Below are 24190 nucleotides of genomic sequence, written 5' to 3'. Positions count from 1 at the left end.
TACCTTGATCTTGAGTTAGGGTACCTATAAATTGCTACTGATAAATTGAAAAACAGTGAGGGCACCTTGAACACTTTGATCTATCATTGTTATTTTCTACTCCAGTTGTCTATTCATGTTAACATATTTTTGTTGTTGTATGAAAACATAATCTTGATGTATGCAGTCAGTGTGTGCTAATTTCCTTCTTCCATAGAAAGAATACCTCTACTGCCTTATAAGATGTATTCTCAACATCGAGAAAGGTGAGTTGCTGTTATATTACATCCTGTGCACCTACTCAATAGCCCCTTCTGTCTGTGTCCTTGTTTCAGTTGTGGCATATTGACCACATAGTCCAAATGAAGAGATCCATCCCAACATTTGGCAGTATGGGGGTGGGGTGCTTATATTTATCCTGTTATACACGTGTGTAATGGATTATTTTTTTTTTTTGCCTATCCCAACTCCCCCTGAGACACCCGCAGGGAGTGGAATCATAGCTAGTGTCACCATTGTCCAGGTCCCCTGGAGAAATTGGGGTTAACTGCTCAAGGGCACAGCAACAGGTTTTCACCTTTTCAGCCGCAGGATATGAACCAGCGGCCTTTCAGATACTGGCCCAACGTTCTAACCTTGAGACTATATCTGCCACCCCATGCTTGAGTCTAATAATAGTGTGCGGATGTTTGATCATAAAGCAAGTATGTAGAATGGCTCTGGAATTACATCTCAAAGTTTTGGAGTGATGTTGATATGCATCTAATGAGAATATATCACACTAGCTATATTGTTTATTGATGTTATATTGATAATAAGTGGTTTCAAACTTGATTTTCAAAGTAAACCAGTTAGTTTTTGTGCTGTTTATCTGTTTATCCCACATGATGTTAGTGGTACTGCAGAGACCACCATTACCTTATTTGAGCAGTACATTTCTGTAATAACTCTACTGAGGCCCTGACCTATTATTGCTGTATTAATTCAGGGAGAGAAGTTCTCCCAGCGCAGTGTGCCCCAGAATCTCCTCTAGAAAAGCATCCATGTAAATTATTCATTTTACAGCGTAACACTTCTACAACAAGGGTACATTAATTAACATGAATTAAAGCAGTTGTAAACCGTAATAGATTATTAGGTAATGTATTTATCAGGTTATCGATAAAGCAGTGTTGTGGAATTTCCATCGCCAGAATATGTAGTTTTTTAATTATCTGAAATCTGATCTTCTCGCTATCTCCTATCATGGTGGAATTCTGCTCACCTATTTAACCGCTGGAGCATATACAGTATAATTAAACCAATCAATATTTTTAAACTGTGTGCAGGGTTGAAATTACAGAGGGGCTGGGCACCCCATAACAAGGTCCTCTTATAACAATTGAAATATCAATGTGAGCCCCCCCCAAAATGGTCAAATATTTTAGACACCCCTGAGAGTCGATGTATAATTTGAACCCTGGTTGTGTGTGTGTGCGAATGTGCGCATACAGTGTGTGTGTGTGTGTGTAGCATATGTACACACAACATATGTACACCACATCCTACTAAGCCATGTCCATCTGTCTAACATGAAGGATGAATAGCGGATCCTGGAAAGAGAGCCGTTATGCAGTTAGCTTCCACAGAGAGACAGTCGTCTAAAACATGATGCATTTCCTCTGGTCTCTCATAACGCTACACCTCCTTTGCACTCTGGGAATGTGTGTGGACCTAAAAGAGGCAGCTTTGATGGCTCACTGGCATCCCAGTGGCTCAGGCTGTGCAAGGTGATCTCATCGCATTGGGGTGATCCCTGTGGAGCCAGGATCCAGTGATAGTCAAAGTTGCTCCCTATGATAGTGTCCTGAGACCCAGCAAATCATTTTTGTCCACTCCAATGGACATTGGTTTTTGGTCCGTATCTTTGAGGCCATACATGTCACTGTGTTAAGGCCTGTTGTTCCTTTGAGAGGACATTCTGCGCTTTTCAATGATATCAAGTGTGGTGGTGTGACCTGGATAACTTTTTCAAAATGGCAGCCAACACAATTAGCACATTTTATGGTAAGAAAGGTAAGTGTGTAGTTGTGTATTCATAATTTGTGTGAGTTTGATATTCAGATTGCTTCTAGTAAGGTACCAAAAGCTCCACGATGAAAATAGCCTTACCATAGAGAGAGGCATTTTAGTTTAACCCAACAATGTCAGTCAATTGCAACATATCTAAGCTAATGATCGGGAAGCTTTGGTGGCAAGTGGCAACATGGTAGCCATTACATTTTCTTGTCTCAATGTGAGTTTGCCAAACTGTGTAGCCTATCTCCCGAGTGGCGCAGCAATCTAAGGCACTGCATCTCAGTGCTTGAGGCGTCTCTACAGACCCCCTGGTTCGATTCCAGGCTGTATCACAACCGGCCGTGATTGGGAGTCCCATAGGGCGGTGCACAATTGGCCCAGCGTCATCCGGGTTTGGCCGGTGTAGGCCGTCATTGTAAATTTGTTCTTAACTGACTTGCCTAGTTAAATAAAAAATAAATACAAAATAAATCTCTCTGACTCTGTTCCACAGTACTGCTCCCGTCCCCTGTCTGGCCAACCCTCTGATCAGTGTCTGTCTGAGCCTGGGGGTGGCTGCCTGCCTTATAGAAGCTGGTTATTAAGCATGAGATCAGCTGACGAGGGGGATTACCATGTGATGAGACAGAGAATTCTGCTGTCTCAGTCCAAAAGCCCATCGTGTGTGTGTTTGAGAGAGAGGGAGTATGTGAGTCTGCTTTGATGGTGATAGTTGTTATTAGCAGTAGGGTTAATGTGACGAAAAGTCTTGACATGGAAGGTAATAACGCAGGCTAGCTGGCAACCAATAGTTGTCATTGTAAGCAAATTATTTTTGTATACTTGGGATTCTTGCAGTTAAAATGGTACACCAAAACACCAAAACTCCTGAGATTTAGAGATCCTGGCACATAGAATCAGAGCAAGGATTCAATCCCATGACCTTAAATCCATCCTTCAAAGATATTGTGTCTGCTTACCTCCATCACTGGATTTGTGTGTCACTGAAGAGGTCAGACTTGAGTTTCATTTGGATACAGCTTAATGTCCACAGTGACCTGGTATTTGCCATGCCATGTCTTAAATCATCCATCAATTCTTTAGTTGATATTTGTGATAGATTTATTTTACTTATTAGCTTTCATTAGCCAACGAAATGGACAGGATCGTCACTACCATATGTTGTTATAATAATCCACTACTGCTCATCCATACGTAATAAACTACAGACACTTAAGATCATGTTGCTCATGTCAGTATGACATTTGGTGGGTTACTTTGTACCAACAAGCCTCTAACTGCAGCGGATTGTATGTCCTGCATAGCTTCTCAGCTTTTAATTGAATATGATGAAAAGGCAAACTATCAATCTGTAGCATCAAGGTATAATCCTTTTGACTTTATTGTGTACGTAATCCAATGGCTTTTCGAATGAACTTTTTTTTTACAAAGCCTAGACTTCCGTAGTTTGTGATCTCCTCTTGAGCTATTGTCTGCTCTGCTCCGTACAGTCTCTGGATTTTAACTCTCCCTCTGTGTGAGATCTTTCCACTGTTGTCATTCGGATTTGGTTGAGTTTACATTTTCCGTGCCACAGTTGCCAAACCGTACTCGAACAACAGTGACATTGTTGCTTTGAAATATTTACCTCGTATCTAGGATACTTAGCATGGTCACACTGGCAGGAGAAGGGATGGGGAGGGGACTTGGCCAAAGGTTCAGAGCTTTTTAGTCAACGGTCTTATGCCAACCACAACCACAGGCAAATTAGAGTAGGACTGAGAGAGCTGCCAAAGGTGACACCAACATCTGTAGCATTATGGCAGCCAGTCAAGTATGGGAGCTGTGTCCCATTATGGGAGGATTAGGAGGTTGTTGTTCCTCCACGAAAGCACAAAGAAATTGCAGACATTTCTTATTCATCAGAACATGAACAGTAAGTAATGCGTTTGTCCGCAAGTATGAATTGTCAATTTGTTTAGTGAACAGTATTCAATCTTTCAAAGAATGGAAGAAATGTGTCACTCTCCCACTGCACTGATAATAAAATAATTATTCAGAAAAATCTTGATTTGTGAGTCAGAAACAAAGTTGTCTTTTCGTTAGTCTTCACATACTCAAATTTGCAGGGCTTTGTAGGGAATAGGAAACTCTTGGCCACCATTTGTCTTCACATGCTTAGCTCCGTGTCCACGCTTTCCCCAGGGAGCAGCCAATCTTCAGCGCCAGGGCCCATGTGTTCCAGATCGACCCGAACACCAAGAGGAACTGGATCCCCGCCAGCAAGCATGCCGTCACCGTCTCCTTCTTCTATGATGGCAACAGGAACGTGTACCGCATCATCAGCGTGGGTGGTACCAAGGTGAGCCAGGCAGCTGTACTGTGGTCGTCACTAGTTACCACAGCCACAAAGTCATAAACCCAGCCTATTTCTACAATTTGTCTTCTTAAAATGTGATTTGAAACCACAGGAGGCTGCTGAGGGGGGAACGGCGCAAATGGAATGGCATCAAACACCTGAAAACATGTGTTTGATGTATTTGACACCATTCCACGGATTCCTCTCCAGTCATTACCACGACGAGCCAGTTCTCCCCAATTAACCACACAGCTAACCTTATGCCAAACTTCAATTAAGACCAAAAAGCACATTTTCTTTTTGATGAACTTTTACAATGTAGCCAATTTTGACTTTGTGGCTGTGGTAACTAGTGGAAACCCTGTACTGTGTAGTGGGCTGACTCTCTGGAACATGAATGCAGGCCACAGTTAGATTATGTGAATGTGTGGTCTTGTTGAAAACTGTGATTAAGGGAAAACATCCCTTTTCAGGGATTTTCATAGGATTATGTGCATTTGTTAAGAATATGGTCTCAAGTTCACAATCATTTGCTTCTAGCCAATATAGCATTGTCCAGCTTGGAAAGGAGAGTAGCTAAATATGGGTCTGGAATATGTAGCAGGTCAGCCTGGGCCTGTTTAAGATTGTTTGTGTTCACTCTTACTTTCTGCTGTAAAGTTATTATCCTTCCAGACCTTGGTTAATAATAATATAATAATAATATATAAATAATAATATGCCATTTAGCAGACGCTTTTATCCAAAGCGACTTACAGTCATGTGTGCATACTTTTTTACGTATGGGTGGTCCCGGGGATCGAAGCCACTACCCTGGCGTTACATGCGCCATGCTCTACCAATTGAGCTACAGAGGACCACTTGTCCTCGATGCTAGACATAAAAGCAGTGGTTCTACACTTTTATTAATTTAAAACCAATTAAGCCATTGTTATGTCAAGAAGAACTGGATCAACGCTCATCTTCCTCACAAGCTTTGGATTTGGATAGACTCCCCATGCCGCCCTGGAATGTATCTGATCTCCCCTTAACACCTCTGGTCTGACCCACATTCCCCACTCCCTGCAGACCCTGTGGTCAGCAGCCCAATTCCCCCCGTCTTGTGTCTGGCAACGTGGTAATCTTTTGTACCATGTCATGTGAAACATGTTGGCCCAGACTCTCGTAATCGTTTGTTAAAAAACCTCCTCTTCTTTAAGCTGCCCTTGCCCTCTGATTCTGGGTGTTTAAGTCAGTTATATTATAGTAATTCTGCAGCTGACGCAAAAGGTTATAAATAGGTCTGCTTAATGTTTTTTCTCATGTGACCTGAAACAAAATGAGGGACTGTAGCCACGTCTCTGGCTGCCTGATGCAATGTTTTTTAATCTGTTGAAAGGGTAGGTCAGTCAAAGAAATGCCATTTGTTGGTTACATCTGAAAAATAATGCAAACCATTGATTGCCAATGCATCCACAGTCCAATCTGAAACATGGGCATGTCACATTATCATAATATTAGGCTCAAAAGACCTTTCCAAAGGAGTTAACTGTTTTTTAAAACTCCAGATGTGTATAAACATCTGTTTGTACAATGCATTTGCAACCATCCGTTGGGATATTCTGTAAATACAAACAGATGCTCCCGTAATGAGCCCAGAGGTTTTACTTCTGTTCTGAGAAAACAAGTCCTCGCTTTGGCGTAAACATTAATCATTATTTGTATTGCATGATAGCTATTGATGTTCATCAGGTGAGGTGAGGAAGTGCTACTGCAGTAAGTAATGATTTTGTCCGGAAAAGGGTTAGCTAAAATACTAAAATTGTCCCTGACGCAACTCGAACATTTCTAGCTACAGCCAAGTCTGCCCTGAGAACAGTCTTGGTTTCCACCAATGCGATTCTGCTATATCCTCAGGCCATTATCAACTGCACCATCACAGCTAGCATGACGTTCACCAGGACCTCGCAGAAGTTTGGCCAGTGGGCGGACAGCAGGGCCAACACGGTTTACGGCCTGGGCTTCGCTACAGAGCAGCAGCTGCATCAGGTGATGATCTCAATTCACTCCACATTAAGGGTCTGGTGTCCTAAAATAATGTAGTTCATTATGGACAAGCATTTATCTCTTCTCCCTCCTCAGTTTTCTGAGCGGTTTAAGGAGGTGAAAGAGGCTGCCCGTCTTGCACGTGAAAAGTCCCAGGATAAGATGGAGTTGGTCAACACTGCTCTCAGCATCGCTGCCCCACAGGTGAGCTCTGACACAAGCACAGTGCCTCAGTGCAAAAACTCCAGTGGTCTTTCAGAAACATTAGGGAAATTGTCAAAGTATAGTGGCCAGTTATTCCACAACTATTTAAGCTGCTTTTAAGAGAAAAGCCTCTGAGGAATCTTATAGAGACAGCCATGTCTGAGGAATGTTTGAGAGTCTGTGGAACTCATGCAGTAGTACACATCGAGGTACTGCTATCTCCCAGGCATTTTCGCAGGCTGGGAAAGAGGAAAGAGATGGGAAGGAAGGCGTAAGAAGGATGAGCTGGGTCATTTGTCTCTAAGGAAAGTGAAAGGAAAACTAGGGCGATGGTAAAATTATCCAATGCAGCCCAGTGCTCTGCCTGGCTGGCTGTGTCTGCTCACTGCAGAAGCCCCTGAAATGATGAAAATGTAGTCTCGCTCACGTCAATTGATCAATAGAGAACAATTATCGGTCAGCTACATCTGCCTGGTCATGAGAAACTTGCCTGACCCTCCTCAATTTTGTGGCTGAGTCGTTTTCAAGTGGTGTCTCTCATTCCTCATCCAGCACAATTAGTGATGTAATGGCGATGTTGAAAAACCAAACCTCTGGAAAATTGTGAACTAGTCAATTAGATTCATTTCTACTAAGTAGCACTCTCTTAAACATTTTAATTTCATTGATCACTAGACTATTATGATTATGGCGGTCAGAGGTTAACAAAATGTTTAATATAAACTGGGTGGTTCGAGCCCTGAATGCTGATTGGCTGACAGCTGTGGTATATCAGACCGTATACCATGGGTATGACAAAACACTTATTTTTACTGGTCTAATTACATTGGTAACCAGTTCATAATAGCAATAAGGCACCTCAGGGGTTTATGGTATATGGCCAATAAACCACGGCTAAGGGCTGTGTCCAGTCACTCCACGTTGCGTCGTGCATAGGAACAGCCCTTAGCCGTGGTATATTGGCCATATACCACACCTTCTCGGGCCTTATTGCTTAAATATACAGTGTGTTGAATTGATATTGGTGTGTTCTTTATTCTCTTGCTATCGGATGACTTGGGGTTTCTCCTCCAGTTCTCACAGGTGGGTCTGATGTTTGTTCGATTTCCAACCTTCGCCATTCACGTCTAAGAATGGCCAATTGTGGTGCCATTGTGCTATGACAAAGAATAGTCCACCAAGCCAAACAAATCCAGTGTCTTTGTCTTCGTGAGGTTGAGTTGCTTAGATGTTGATTAACATAACAGTAGTATGGTCGATCCGCAAAATGTGGCATGCTGCTGAAATTGATGTCCTTGAAATATCTTCCGGTGACATCAGCCTCTCTGATGCTGCTGTGGACACCTTCCCAGTGCCTGGGAAGGTGTCCACAGCGTAGACGCTCAGAGGAAAACAAGCTGTTGCTTTATCTCACAACAGCAAACACCTACTCCGTCATGAAGGGGTAGATATCATTCACTCCCCATGGCAAAACTATCGCGTACTGAAAAGTGTAGATAGGAGTGATGTAACTGTGTAAGGATGACGTATAAACCACGACAGGTAGGGAATATTTAGCCAGATAGCGCCAGACTACATCATTATATTACTCATACTTTTCCATTAAGGATGGTAAAGTCAGGACATTATATACAGTGCATTCGGAAAGTATTCAGACCCCTTCACTTTTTGTTACATTACAGCCTTAATTCTAAAATGGATTAAAATTCCCTCGTCAATCTACACACAATACCCCATAATGACAAAGCAAAAAACAGTTTTTTTTTAAATTGTTGCTAAACTTACATAAGTATTCAGACCCTTTACTCAGTGCTTTGTTGAAGCACCTTTGACAGCGATTACAGCCTCAAATCTTCTTGGGTATGACACTACAAGCTTGGCACACCTGTATTTGGGGAGTTTCTCCCATTCTTCTCTGCAGATCCTCTCAAGCTCTGTCAGGTTGGATGGGGAGCATCGCTGCACAGTTATTTTCAGGTCTCTCCAGAGATGTTCGATCGGGTTCAAGTCCGGGCTCTGGCTGGGCCACTCAAGGACATTCAGAGACTTGTCCCAAAGCCACTCCTGCGTTGTCTTGGCTGTGTGCTTAGGGTCGTTGTCCTGTTAGAAGGTGAACCTTCGCCACAGTCTGAGTTCCTGAGAGCTCTGGAGCAGGTTTTCATCAAGGATCTCTTTGTACATCTTTCCCTTGATCCTGACTAGTCTCCCAGTCCCTGCCGCTGAAAAACATTGCCACAGCATGATGCTGTCACCACCATGCTTCATCGTAGGGATGGGGCCAGGTTTCCTCCAGACATGATGCTTGGCATTCAGGCCAAAGAGTTCAATCTTGGTTTCATCAGACCAGAGAATCTTGTTTCTCATGGTCTGAGAGTCCTTTAGGTGCCTTTTGGCAAACTACAAGTAGGCTGTCATGTGCCTTTTACTGAGGAGTGGCTTCCGTCTTGCCACTGTACCATAAAGGCCTGATTGGTGGAATGCTGCAGAGATGGTTGTCCTTCTGAAAGGTTCTCTCATCTCCACAGAGGAACTCTGGAGCTCTGTCAGAGTGACCATCGGGTTCTTGGTCACCTCCCTGACCAAGGCCCTTCTCCCCGATCGCTCAGTTTGGCCGGGCGGCCAGCTCTAGGAAGAGTCTTGGTGGTTCCAAACTTCTTCCATTTAAGAATGATGTAGGCCAGTGTGTTCTTGGGGACCTTCAATGCTGCAGAATTTTTTTGGTACCCTTTCCCAGATCTGTGCCTCGACACAATCCTGTCTCAGAGCTCTATGGACAATTCCTTCAACCTCATGGCTTGGTTTTTGCTCTGACATGCACTGTCCACTGTGGGACCTTATATAGACAGGTGTGTGCTTTTCCAAATCATGTCCAATCAATTGAATTTACCACAGGTGGACTCCAATCAAGTTGTAGAAACATCTTAAGGATGATCAATGGAAGCAGGATGCACCTGAGCTCAATTTCAAGTCTCATAGCATTTTAGAATAAGGCTGTAACGTAACAAAATATGCAAAAAGTGAAGGGGTCTGAATACCTTCTGAATGCAGCCTCAGCTGGTCTTCCTCCTTTTCCTTTTACCTGTTACTGATTTCGATCTGGTGAGGGACCTGGATCTGTCAATCAGGTAGCTTAAGTTGAAAGAATGAACAAAAACCAGCAGACACTGCAGCCCCCGGGCTTATTTGGTATTGGTTTAAAGGGGAAATCTGCAGTTTTGGACTTATAATTTAGTGATATGTATGTACCCATTGATTGTTGAAGAATATAACTTATAAATGCCTCATGAGCTTAGTTCAACTGTCGTACCCCATCAGCACCCAAAATATACACTTGTTTTGCTCCAGTGGTTGTAAACAAAGTAAATGTAAATAAACACTGTAGAGCCTCAAAACATGGTTAAAACTATCATTTTCATATCATGGATGGTCAGTCCTTACCTCAATAGCTCTGTCTATGAATTTGAGAGTGGTTACATTTCTCCAGCCACATCCCTCAGCTTTTTACTAAAACAGTGTTATGTTATTGTTTTAACGGCAGATTGCCCCTTTAAAGTGTATTATTTGTGTTGTGTTTTAGGACCTCGGTGACGAGCTCCAGTCTCCGCCGGTGATGTGTGTGAACGGTCCTGAGGACAAGATGTTCCGCAGCCAAAGCGCAGACATCACACTGTCTTCTGAGAAGGAGCGCATTAAAAAGATGCTTTCTGAAGGGTAACCCACTTATACACACTCTTGCCCTCAAAGTTTCACTCAAGCCAGGGTTTTTTTCGTTGTCTGAAAGTACACAGAATGTTTTGTGGAAATGTTCTTGGTCTTAAACTCGAGTGTTCCATTTTATAAGGTAAGATAACGGTCTGGGTCTCTAAGGTTCAGACACAAAAACAGCATTTAGGCAAATGCCAGAGCCGGTGCTTTCAAATCAAATCAAATGTTATTGGTTGCGTACAAATATTTTGCAGATGCAGCGGAATGCTTATGTTTCTAGCTCGAACAGTGCTGTATTCCTAACAATACAAAACAATACACACAAATCCAAAACTAAATTATTAAGAAATATCAGAACAAGCAATGTCAGAGTCCGGAATATAAATATATATATATAATGGTGTGTATAGACAGTATGGACAGTATATGAATAGGAAAGGTGTGTACAGCAGTAGTTATATAGGATGAGCCTTGACTACAATACAGTTTATACATATAAAGTGGGTAAAACAGTATGTAAACATTATTAAACTGACCAGTGTTCAATGACTATGTATATAGGGCAGCAGTCTCTAAGGTGCAGGGTAGAGTACCGGGTGGTAGCCGGTTAATAACAGTGACTAAGTTCATGGCAGGGTACTGGGCGGAGGCCGGCTAGTGGTGACTATTTAACAGTCTGATGGCCTGGAGATAGACGCTGTTTTTCAGTCTCTCCATCCCAGTTTTGATGCACCTGTACTGTCTCCGCCTTCTACATGGTAGCGGGGTGAACAGGCCGTGGCTCGGGTGGCTGAGGTCCTTGATGATCTTCTTGGCTTTCCTGTGACACTGGGTGCTGTTGATCTCTTGGAGGGCAGGCAGTGTGCCCCCGGTGATGTGTTGGCTGACCACACCACCCTCTGGACAGCTCTGCGGTTGCGGATGGTGCAATTGCCATAACAGGCAGTGAAACAGCCCAATAGGATGCTCTCGATGGTGCATCTGTAGAAGTTAGTGAGGGTCTAAGGGGCCATGATGAATTTCTTCAGCCTCCTGAGGTTGAAGAGGCGATGTTGTGCCTTCTTCATCACACTGTCTCTGTGGATGGAACATTTCAGGTTGTCAGTGATGAGCGCGCCAAGGAACTTTAATCTTTTCACCCTTTCGACTGCGGCCCTATCAATGTGGATGGGGGCGTGCTCTCTCTGCTGTCTCCTGAAGTCCACAATCAGCTCCTTCGTTTTGTTGAGGGAGAGGTTATTTTTCTGACAGCACTGTGCCAGGGCCCTCACCTCCTCCCTGTAGGCTGTTTCGTCATTGTTGGTAATCAGGCCTACCACTGTTGTGTCGTCAGCAAACGTCATGATTGAGTTGGAGACGTGTGTGGCCACGCAGTCATGGGTGAACAGTGAGTGCAAGAGGGGGCTGAGCACGCACCCTTGTGGGGCCCCAGTGTTGAGGATCAGCGTGGCGGAGGTGTTGTTGCCTACCTTCACCACCTGTGGTCAGCCCGTCAGGAAGTCCAGGACCCAGTTGCACAGGGAGGGGTTCAGACCCAGGGCCCTGAGCTTAGTGATGAGCTTGGAGGGCACTATGGTGGCCCGTGTCGGCGGCTCAATGTTTTCCTCGAAGAGGGCGAAGACGGTGTTTAGCTTTTCCGGAAGCGAGGCAGCGGTGTGCGCGGTGTGGCTGCCTTTCCCTTTTTAATCCATGATTGTCTGGAGTCCCTGCCACACGCGTCTCGTGTCTGAGCCGTTGACACCACTTTGTCCCTGTACTGGGGTTTTGCTTCTCTGGTTGCCTTACGGAGGTCATAGCCGGTCGGTTTGTACACGTTCCCAGTCACCTTGCCTTCGTTAAATGCGGTGGTTCGCGCTTTCAGTTTTGCGCGAATGCTGCCATCTATCCACAGTTTTTGGTTTGGATAAGTTCTAATCATCACAGTGGGAACAACATCCTCTATGCACTTCCTGATGAACTTAGTCACTGAGTCAGTGTATATGTCGATACTATTTTCAGAGGCAACCCGGAACATTTCCCAGTCCACGTGATCAAAACAATCTTGTAGTATAGATTCCAATTGGTCAGATCAACGTTAAACAGTCCTTACTACGGGTTAAAGTTTCTGCCTACTGCAAAGTTGGCTAGGAGCTAGGAACAGGGTGACCATGTCTGTCGGCGACATCTTGCTTTAGTTATGATTACCTGTTTTTATGAAGTTTTTCCCATTTAATAAACATGTTAATAGAAACAGGGTCCAGACAAGAGAAAAAGGTGCAAAGCTAATGTGATGACTCACACAGAGGGAGAAGGTTACCCACATGCACTCACTACTGTAAGTCACTCTGGATAAGAGCGTCTGTTAAATGACTAAAATGTGAATATTACCCTGCCATTCAGTCACCCATTCTACTCTGCTTTTGTCCCTGTTGTCCATTATCCTGTTATCCATTATCACTACACAAGGCTTATTTTATGGTTGCTATGGTGAGTTGCTATGATTGGATAACCTCAAGCTTTCTAATACTAGAATAACATGGCATCTAAGAACATGGAACAGGAACATATTTAATGGACCAATTGCACAAATTATACCCCAGAGTTGAACAAGTACGGACACTCTTGATTGCCAGTCTTTATCATTAAGCCTCTCTCCAGCATGTAGTGAATGTCCCCTCAATCTGTTCCTTTCCAGAGTGGCCAGAGAATGTTTTTCTGAGGTCTTTGTCAATGTCTTCCAGGTCTATCTGTGAGATGAACCTGGAGGCAGAGCTCTTCACCCTGCAGGACAGCAACTCCAAGCTGGTGGCAGCGTTACATGAAGCTAATACCAACGTGGAGCAGTGGAAGAAGCAGCTAGCTGCCTACCAGGAGGAGACAGAGAAGCTACGAGACCAGGTGAGTGTTGTCATGATGAAAGGTCCACCGGATCCCTTCACTTTCTTTAGCATACAACTATGGACGCCATGTCAGATCCGTTTCCACAAATGTTGAGTGGACCAAATCTCAGTGGAATGCTGGGTAAATGTTAAAGTTTGTATTTATGCAAGTGCATGCAACCACTCAAGAAAACAGAATTGTGAAAAAGACATTTGTAGAAATGTAAAGATATGTTACCTGGATGTAGGTATGTTCTTCAGCTTTTGTACATTCCCAGTTGTGCAATGGAAAGTACAATAAAATTCATTACCATAGTGCATGATGAAGATTTTAAGTTATTTTCAGCCTCTTGAGGAATAGGCACGTGCCTGATGCCTCGCCTCACGTCACGTTCGCTCACTCCATAAATATCTCCACGCTGTGACCTGGAGGTCAGATGTTGATAGTTAAGGTCACATCTAATTATCAATGCTGGTGCTGTAAAACGCTGCAGTCTGAGTGGAGAGAGAATGCGGTGGACCACTGTAGCAGCAAAGTCTTGTTCAAACATGATTGGCTGATGAGTCACTGCTGCTGATAATGACAATGTTTGAAAGTCTCCGGCGTGCCCGTTCTCTGCCGGGGGAGGTCATGCAGGTTTTGATTGGGTCATCGTTTTCATGCAATGGTTTTTTTTTTGTCTTGTGAAAGTCTTTGGGAAAAAAGTGAAAGGACACATCGGTTGGTTGCTCACTTTATCATCCTCTGACAACACTGTCCTTGTCAGGCTGCAGGCTTTTCCCCTGAAGCTTTATTCAAGGTGTGTCGGTTGGTTTGGATTACTGGGCAGTATAAACATGCTCTCTTTGCATGCTCTCACTATCACACCTAGTTCTCTAAGGCGTCATTAGTCTGAATGCAGAGAATGTCATCCATCTGTGGCTTGGAGTACACATGGAATCCCATTTACCTCCAATCCCTGAGATATACATGTGATACATGGGATTACTAGACAAGTGGATGATGAGACATTCTCCATTGCGTCAATACTAAATGGGTCCAGTCAATTGAAATGTTTTGTCTGTTTTTTCCACTTCTATGTCATCAATATAATGTATTTTCAGGGTTGCTGGCTGCTTAGAACTTATGGAATATGCTGGCTCCGAGCCGTTGATTAAAAACCTTTGGATTCGAACACTTCAATTGTTAGAGTGGTCTGGGCTTATAATGCCTAGTCTAGCCCGAGAAATTGATCTCCACTATTATTCTACCATTTCATACAGTGTTTCTGTCGTTGTTTAACTGTACTGTGGATATATATCAGTAGTCCCAGAAAATGTTTATCCTCCACGTCTTTACATTAATCTTCCTCTAAAAATGCAAGCCAACCAGGGCCCGGTTTCCCGATAGCGATAGAACCTAGGCTTACGAGTGATTTAACAATGAATCTTTCCTACAACAAATGAAGATGTAACATAGTGTTGATAGTGATTGGATCGAAAGAAAGGAAGCGCTGCTCTCAGATCAGCTTTATCCATTCAAATCTTACCTTAACATTAGAATGATTTCACAATACTGGCGATGTATCAGCTCTTACGAGTTCAAGTGCAACGTTAATAACGATGGTTTTGGGAAACAGCTCAGAGATTTAACGATTCTACAATGAAGGTTCTAATGATGAACTTAGCCTTAAGATGTTTTTGGGAAACTGGGCCCTGGTTTCCCAAAAGCTGCAAATATTGCCTACCCAATACAAATGCACTAAATCACCGATTTGGCACATCATTGCGCACATTAGGCTACACATCATGAAATATATTGAGACAAATTACAGACAGTAACCTACAAGTAGAGAAATAAAACTCAGTTGATTGAACATATGATCGAAATAGGTCTATAGCCTACTGTTTATATTTTAATGCAGTTTTCATTTGAAGTATATTTGTATACATCGCTTGTTTATATCAATTGCATAGACATTGACAACTTTGTATTTGTAGCAGTAGTGGAAAAAGTACCCAATTGCAGTGGTGGTAAAAGTATGCAATTGTCATACTTGAGTAAAAGTAAAAATACCTTAATAGAAAATACTTAAGTATCAAAACTAAATGTAATTGCTAAAATATACTTAAGTATCAAAAGTAAAAGTATAAATTATTTCAAATTACTTACACTACCGGTCAAAAGTTTTAGAACACTTACTCAATCAAGGGTTTTTCTTTATTTTTACTATTTTCTACATTGTAGAATAATAGTGAAAACATTAAAACTATGAAATAACACATATGGAATCATGTACAGTAGGGAAAGTATTTGATCCCCTGCTGATTTTGTACGTTTGCCCACTGACAAAGAAATGATCAGTCTATAATTTTAATGATAGGTTTATTTGAACAGTGAGAGACAGAATAACAACAAAAAAATCCAGAAAAACGCATGTAAATTTTTTTATAAATTGATTTGCATTTTAATGAGGGAAATAAGTATTTGACCCCCTGTCAATCAGAAAGATTTCTGGCTCCCAGGTGTCTTTTATACAGGTAACGAGCTGAGATTAGGAGCACACTCTTAAAGGGAGTGCTCCTAATCTCAGTTTGTTACCTGTATCAAAGACACCTGTCCACAGAAGCAATCAATCAATCAGATTCCAAACTCTCCACCATGGCCAAGACCAAAGAGCTCTCCAAGGATGTCAAGGACAAGATTGTAGACCTACACAAGGCTGGAATGGGCTACAAGACCATCGCCAAGCAGCTTGGTGAGAAGGTGACAACAGTTGGTGCGATTATTCGCAAATGGAAGAAACACAATATAACTGTCAATCTCCCTCGGCCTGGGGCTCCATGCAAGATCTCACCTCGTGGAGTTGCAATGATCATTAGAATGGTGAGGAATCAGCCCAGAACTACACGGGAGGATCTTGTCAATGATCTCAAGGCAGCTGGGACCATAGTCACCAATAAAACAATTGGTAACACACTACGCTGTGAAAGACTGAAATCCTGCAGCGCCCGCAAGGTCCCCCTGCTCAAAAAAACATATATACATGCCCGTCTGAAGTTAGCCAATGAACATCTGAATGATTCAGAGGAGAACTGGGTGAAAGTGTTGTGGTCAGATGAGACCAAAATGGAGCTCTTTGGCATCAACTCAACTCGCCGTGTTTGGAGGAGGAGGAATGCTGCCTATGACCCCAAGAACACCATCCCCACCGTCAAACATGGAGGTGGAAACATTATGCTTTGGGGGTGTTTTTCTGCTAAGGGGACAGGACAAATTCACCGCATCAAAGGGATGATGGATGGGGACATGTACCGTCAAATCTTGGGTGAGAACCTTCTTCCCTCAGCCAGGGCATTGAAAATGGGTCGTGGATGGGTATTCTAGCATGACAATGACCCAAAACACACGGCCAAGGCAACAAAGGAGTGGCTCAAGAAGAAGCACATTAAGGTCCTGGAGTGGCCTAGCCAGTCTCCAGACCTTAATCCAATAGAAAATCTGTGGAGGGAGCTGAAGGTTCGAGTTGCCAAATGTCAGCCTCGAAACCTTAATGACTTGGAGAAGATCTGCAAAGAGGAGTGGGACAAAATCCCTCCTGAGATGTGTGCAAACCTGGTGGCCAACTACAAGAAACGTCTGACCTCTATGATTGCCAACAAGGGTTTTGCCACCAAGTACTAAGTCATGTTTTGCAGAGGGGTCAAATACTTATTTCCCTCATTAAAATGCAAATAAATGTATAACATTTTTGACATGTGTTTTTCTGGATTTTTTTGTTGTTATTCTGTCTCTCACTGTTCAAATAAACCTACCATTAAATGTATAGACTGATCATTTCTTTGTCAGTGGGCAAACTTACAAAATCAGTAGGGGATCAAATACTTTTTTCCAAAAAAGTAACCAAAAAAGTATTAAACAAATCAAAATATATTTTATATTTGAGGGTCTTCAAAAAGCCACCATTTGCCTTGATGACAGCTTAGCACACTCTTGTCATTCTCTCAACCAGCTTCATGAGGTAGTCACCTGGAATGCATTTCAATTAACAGGTGTGCCTTCTAAAAAGTTAATTTATGGAATTTCTTTCCTTCTTAATGCATTTGAGCCAATCAGTTGTGTTGTGACAAGGTAGACAGAAGATAGCCTTATTCGGTAAAAGACCAAGTCCATATTATGGCAAGAACAGCTCAAATAAGCAAAGAGAAACGACAGTCCATCATTACTTTAAGACATGAAGGTCAGTCAATATGGAACATTTCAAGAACTTTGAAAGTTTCTTCAAGTGCAGACGCAAAAACCATCAAGCGCTATGATGAAACTGGCTCTAATGAGGACCACCACAGGAAAGGAATCCCAGAGTTACAGTTGAAGTCGGAAGTTTACAAACACTTAGGTTGGAGTCATTAAAACTCATTTTTCAACCACTCCACAAATTTCTTGTTAACAAACTATAGTTTTGGCAAGTCGGTTAGGACATCTACTTTGTGCATGACACAAGTAATTTTTCCAACAATTGTTTACAGACAGATTATTTCACTTATAATTCACTGTATCACAATTCCAGTGGGTCAGAAGTTTACATACACTAAGTTGACTGTGCCTTTTAAACAGCTTGGAAAATTCCAGAAAATGATGTCATGGCTTTAGAAGCTTCTGATAGGCTAATTGACATCATTTGAGTCAATTGGAGGTGTACCTGTGGATGTATTTCAAGGCCTATCTTCAAACTCAGGCCTCTTTGCTTGACATCATGGGAAAATCAAAAGAAATCATCCAAGACCTCCGAAAAATTTTTGTAGACCTCCACAAGTCTGGTTCATCCTTGGGAGCAATTTCCAAACGCCTGAAGGTACCACGTTCATCTGTACAAACAATAGTACGCAAGTATAAACACCGTGGGACCACGCAGCCGTCATACCGCTCAGGAAGGAGACGTGTTCTGTCTCCTAGAGATGAACGTATTTTGGTGCGAAAAGTGCAAATCAATCCCAGAACAACAGCAAAGGACCTTGTGAAGATGCTGGAGGAAACAGGTACAAAAGTATCTATATCCACAGTAAAACGAGTCCTATATCGACATAACCTGAAAGGCCGCTCAGCAAGGAAGAAGTCACTGCTCTAAAACCGCCATAAAAAAGCCAGACTACGGTTTGCAACTGCACATGGGGACAAAGATCATACTTTTTGGAGAAATGTCCTCTGGTCTGATGAAACAAAAATAGAACTGTTTGGCCATAATGACCATCGTCATATTTGGAGGAAAAAGGGGGACGCTTGCAAGCCGAAGAACACCATCCCAACCGTGAAGCACGGGGGTGGCAGCATCATGCTGTTGGGGTGCTTTGCTACAGGAGGGACTGGTGTACTTCACAAAATAGATGGCATCATGAGGAAGGAAAATTATGTGGATATATTGAAGCAACATCTCAAGACATCAGTCAGGAAGTTAAAGCTTGGTCGCAAATGGGTCTTCCAAATGGACAATGACCCCAAGCATACTTCCACAGTTGTGGCAAAATGGCTTAAGGACAACAAAGTCAAGGTATTGGAGTGGCCATCACAAAGCCCTGACCTCAATCCTATAGAAAATTTGTGGGCAGAACTGAAAAAGCGTGCGCGAGCAAGGAGGCCTTCAAACCTGACTCAGTTACACCAGCTCTGTCAGGAGGAATGGGACAAAATTCACCCAACTTATTGTGGGAAGCTTGTGGAAGGCTACCCGAAACGTTTGACCCAAGTTAAACAATTTAAAGGCAATGCTACCAAATACTAATTGAGTGTATGTAAACTTCTGACCCACTGGGAATGTAATGAAAGAAATAAAAGCTGAAATAAATCATTCTCTCTACAATTATTCTGACATTTCACATTCTTAAAATAAAGTGGTGATCCTAACTGACCTAAACAGGGAATTTTTACTAGGATTAAATGTCAGGAAAAAGAGTTTAAATGTATTTGGCTAAGGTGTATGTAAACTTCCGACTTCAACTCTACCTCTGCTGCAGAGGATACGTTCATTAGAGTTACCAGCCTCAGAAATTGCAGCCCAAATAAATGTCCCACCTTTAAAGCATGGAGGAGGAGGTGTTATGGTGTGGGGGTGCTTCGCTGGTGACACTGTCTGTGATTTTATTTAGAATTCAAAGCACACTTAACCAGCATGGATACCACAGCATTCTGCAGCGATACGCCATCCCATCTGGTTTGGGCTTAGTGGGACTAACATTTGTTTTTCAACAGGACAATGACCCAACACACCTCCAGGCTGTGTGGGGGCTATTTTACCAAGAAGGAGAGTGATGGAGTGCTGCATCAGATGACCTGGCCTCCACAATCCCCTGACCTCAACCCAATTGAGATGGTTTGGGATGAGTCGGACAGCAGAGTGAAGGAAAAGCAGTCAACAAGTGCTCAGCATATGTGGGAACTCCTTCAAGACTGTTGGAAAAGCATTCCAGGTGAAGCTGGTTGAAAGAATGCCAAGAGTGTGCAAAGCTGTCAAGGCAAAGGGTGGCTATTTGAAGAATCTCAAATATAAAATATATTTTGATTTGTTTAAAACTTTTTTTAGTTACTACATGATTCCATATGTGATATTTCATAGTTCTGATGTCTTCACTATTATTCTTCAATGTAGAAAATAGTAAAAATAAAGAAAAACTCTTTAATGAGTAGGTGTTCTAAAACTTTTGACCGGTAGTGTATATTAAGCAAACCAGACGGCACAATTTTTAAAATTGATTTGTGGATAGATAGGGGGACACTCCAACACTCAGACATAATTTACAAATGAATAATTTGTGTTTAGTGAGTCCACCAGATCAGAGGCAGAAGGGATGACCAGGGATGCTCTCTTGATAAGTGCATGAATTGGACAATTTTCCTGTCCTGCTAAGCATAAATGTAACGAGTACTTTTGGGTGTCAGGGAAAATGTATGGAGTAAAAAGTACATTATTTAAAAGTAGTCAATAATATAAATAGTAAAGTACAAATACCCTCAAAAAAGGACTTAAGTAGTACTTTAAAGTATTTTTACTTAAGTACTTTACACCACTGATTTGTAGTCAACTTTGTTCTGTAGTTATCAGCAATCACAGAGAAGGATAAACCATGTGATTATATGTTTAGCAGAGATATGTGTATAAAGTGATGCGGGAGGGCAAAAAAGCATCTAACAATACACATAGATGTTATCAAATCTAATTTTATTTGCCACGTGCCGAATACAACAGGTGTAGTAGACCTTACAGTGAAATGCTTACTTACAAGCCCTTAACCAACAATGTAGTTTTTTAAGAAAATAAAAAAAGTGTTAAGTAAAAAATAGATAAGTAAAAAATAGAAAATAATTAAAGAGCAGCAGTAAAATAAAATAACAGTAGGGAGGCTATATACAGGGGGTACCGGTACAGAGTCAATTTGCGAGGGCACCGGTTAGTCAAGGTAATATGTACATGTGGATAGAGTTAAACTGACTATGCATAAATAATAAACAGAGTTGCAGCAGCGTAAAAGAGAGGGTTGGGGTGGGGTGGCAATGCAAATAGTCCGGGTAGCCATGATTAGCTGTTCAGGAGTCTTATGGCTTGGGGGTAGAAGCTGTTAAGAAGCCTTTTGGACCTAGACTTGGCGCTCTGGTACCTCTTGCCGTGCGGTAGCAGAGAGAACAGTCTATGACTAGGGTGGCTGGAGTCTTTGATAATTTTTAGGGCCTTCCTCTGACACTGCCTGGTATAGAGGTCCTGGATGGCAGGAAGCTTGGCCCCAGTGATGTACTGGGCCGTACGCACTACCCTCTGTAGTGCCTTGCGGTTGGAGGCCGAGCAGTTGCCATACCAGGCGGTGATGCAACCAGTCAGGATGCTCTCGATGGTGCAGCTGTAGAACTTTTTGAGGATCTGAGGACCCATGCCAAATCTTTTCAGTCTCCTGAGGGGGAATAGGCTTTGTTTTGAGTGGTCTGAGGCAGTTGTTAGATTCAGAGCGTTTAAGTGCAATGTTAATAATGATGGTTGTGTGAAACAGCTCAGAGATTTAACGATGCTCCTATGAAGGTTCTCATGATGAATTTAGCCTTAAGATGCTTTTGGGAAACCGGGCCCTGGTCTGGTGGACCAAGTTCTCTCGATCTGTAGTTGGCGACCAGGTGGCTGAAAATGGTTCACATCTCAGAAAATGGTTCACATCTCCAGGGGGTGAAAGAGAGAGGGGTTTGTAGGACAGCGATATCCTACTTTCAATGCCCTAGATAGGAGAAAAATGAAAAATCACCAGAGGGAGCTGGCAGCTACTCCTTTAGTTCCCCCCCCCCCCCTTCCTACCGCACACAGTTAAAAATAATCCAGCCTCCTTCGAGGCTCTCCAAGAAGCAGAGACCTTTTAAAGGTCTCCTTTTAGTTTTGCTCCTATTTTACAGACTGAGTTGACACTGCAGTGAGGTTTCAATTCTCAGTTACCTGATAATGGTGGTGTCTCGGTTCTTGGCTTGCGCATTGGAAGGCAGCAGCCTTGGTCACGGTAAAGGAGGATCAAAGGGATGGTGTATGTTGTGTGTATTATTGAGACCTCAATGTCTGATGGGGGGGGGGGGGGGGGTCAAGTGTTGTGTGTGTGTGTGTATATTCTTTTTTTTTGGGGGGGGGGTCGAGGTGAGGAGTGTAGGGTTTGACGATAGCCTAAATGTAGGGAGGGGCAGAGGAGGAGCAGGGTGACATGAGAGAACTTGGGAAGGTCGACAACCAGGAGTGCTGCTGAGTTCTGGATAAGTTGCAGGGGTTTGATGGCACAAGCGGGGAGCCCAGCCAACAGCGAGTTGCAGTAGTCCAGACGGGAGATGACAAGTGCCTGGATTAGGACCTGCGCCACTTCCTGTATGAGGTAGGGTCGTACTCTACGGATGTTGTAGAGCATGAACCTGCAGGAGCGGGTCACTGCTTTGATGTTTGCAGAGAACAACAGGGTGTTGTCCAGGGTCACGCCAAGGTTCTTTGCACTCTTGGAGGGCGACACTTTGGAGTTGTCAACCGTGATGGAGAGGTCTTTGAGCAGCAGGCCTTCCCGGGAGGAAGAGCAGTTCCGTCTTGTCGAGGTTGAGGGCCGACATCCAAGCTGAGATGTCTGCTAGGCACGCAGAGATGCGTTGCCACCTGGGTGTCAGAAGTGGGGAAGGAGAAAAGTAGGTAATTCTTTATCCGGAGCTGGATTTTCCTTTTCCTGCAGTGTGGTACTGCTACATGGTGATATTATATATGATGCATTTTGTGTGGGGAGAAGTTGTGAATTGAGTTGATAAAGAAAGGCCTGGAGAACAACAGACCTATCGCTCATTGCGGTTGGTCTTGCCAGACAGCTAGAATGGCTTAATGAAGAGAGATTCTGACGGATTTGAATGACCACAACTGGGTATACACTGTTAAAATTTATAAAAATGTATATAACATTTAATGGCAGGGGCAAGCTGTAAAGGTAAGGGATAATTCCTTTCTGGACTCCTACCTGTCCCAATTACAGTACCATTCAGGAGTGTATAGCAAACGAGTTCTGCACACACGTCAAAATAAGGTTCACATTCCCTCTAGAGATCTGACAGGAGCTGCAGAACAGTCTCAAGTCTATGCTGATTTCTCCTGGGGTGTATTCATTATGTCTTGCAACGGAAACTGTTTACCGTTTAAGAACCAAACGGAAGCAAACAGAAGGAAACGGGACCTACCTGAATTTGTCCAATAGAAACCTTGTTTTCTTTGCAAACCGTTTTCGTTGCAACAGACAAATGTTTTGCAACATAATCGCCGTAATGAATACACCCCTGGTCTTGACTGAAACTTCTCCTCTGTTGGCAGGTGGCTGATCTGGAGGCACATGGCGGCCATGGCCCTAGTGACATGCTGAAGGACGAGCTGACTCGTTCTCTGGAGGAACTGGAGGCCCTGCTCAAGGCTAAAGACGAGGTCAGAGGGCAAGAGACACACAGGGGAAAGGGGAGGTATTGTAGGTACATCTCAGAGGAGGCTGGTGGGAGGAACTATAGGTAGATGGGCTCATTGTAATGGCTGGAATGGAATTAATGGAACAGAGCTGGGGTTGAAATGGAATTTTATGCAATTATAGATGGAGAACAGTCTTATCACAAAGATGGCATAACCAGGCAACTGAGATCAAATCAGTTGTGGTCTTTAAATAGACGAAATAAAGGCAAATGTGAAAACCTGTACCTTCCTTTGTTTTGTGTTGCTGATCGCAAAGGTCCTAATGTGCGAATGATCATGTATTTTCTATCCCAGGAAATCCACATTCTGCAGAACAAGAAATCAGAATACCATGAGATGGAGCAGGAGAGAGAAGAAGCCATACATAGACTACAGGTAGACCTGCACACTGAAGAAGACTTTGCTGAAACCTTGCAAGAACAAGCAGCAAGTAGGATGCAATAAGGGTGAATTAAGACGGGTGACATTGTCTTCCATTTCCCCCTGTTTTTCTTCAGGAGATGGAGATGCGTAACCTGGAGCTGGAGCGGCGGGTGCAGAATGCCGAGCAGAACCTGGCCGCCTCCCTGGAGGAACGGGACCGCACGGAGAGTGAGGTGCAGAGGGCCATCGAGATCCTGGACGTCAAGCTCTTTGACCTGAACGACCTCCGGCAGAGCCTGGTCAAGCTGATTGACAAATGATGCGAAAGAGAAGAGGGGTCTGTTGGGGACGGCCAATGCAAAGAGAGGGAAGAGGAGGAGCTGGTCCTCTCCTGCTATAAAGCACAACACTGCTTCTGCTGCGGGAAGATGGCTGCATCGCTGTACTGTACTTTCCAGCTTGTTAAGCAATAGGTTGTTGTGTTACCTAGGCAGTGTTTCCCAACCCTGGTCCTCCATTACACATTTTTATTGTAATCTGGACAAGAACACCTGACTCAACTTGTCAACTAATCATTAAGCCCTCAATGAGTTGAATGAGGTGTTTGTCAAGGACTACAACGAAACTGTGTACTGTTGGGGGTACTGGAGGACCAGGGTTGAGAAACACTGACCTAGGCAGTGTAT

General features: G+C 43.2%; 1 protein-coding gene across 1 annotated transcript; it reads left to right on the top strand.

The window, feature by feature from the left end:
• Positions 1–222: 222 nt before the first annotated feature.
• Positions 223–23824, top strand: LOC311146473 (homer protein homolog 3; the record flags this gene model as incomplete). Its single annotated transcript, XM_084182978.1, has 9 exons — positions 223–245; positions 4222–4378; positions 6272–6403; positions 6497–6604; positions 10182–10315; positions 13030–13186; positions 22995–23102; positions 23436–23516; positions 23639–23824. The coding sequence occupies 9 exons, from the start codon at positions 223–225 to the stop codon at positions 23822–23824; spliced, it is 1086 nt and encodes a 361-aa protein (XP_084039104.1).
• Between the last annotated feature and the right edge of the window lie 366 nt (positions 23825–24190).

The sequence above is a fragment of the Coregonus lavaretus genome, assembly GCF_964263955.1.
Source record: "Coregonus lavaretus genome assembly, chromosome: 19".
In the NCBI taxonomy this organism is placed as follows: domain Eukaryota; kingdom Metazoa; phylum Chordata; class Actinopteri; order Salmoniformes; family Salmonidae; genus Coregonus; species Coregonus lavaretus.
The sequence above is the reverse complement of the archived record's forward strand: the minus strand, read 5'-3'. Positions and strand labels throughout refer to the sequence as shown.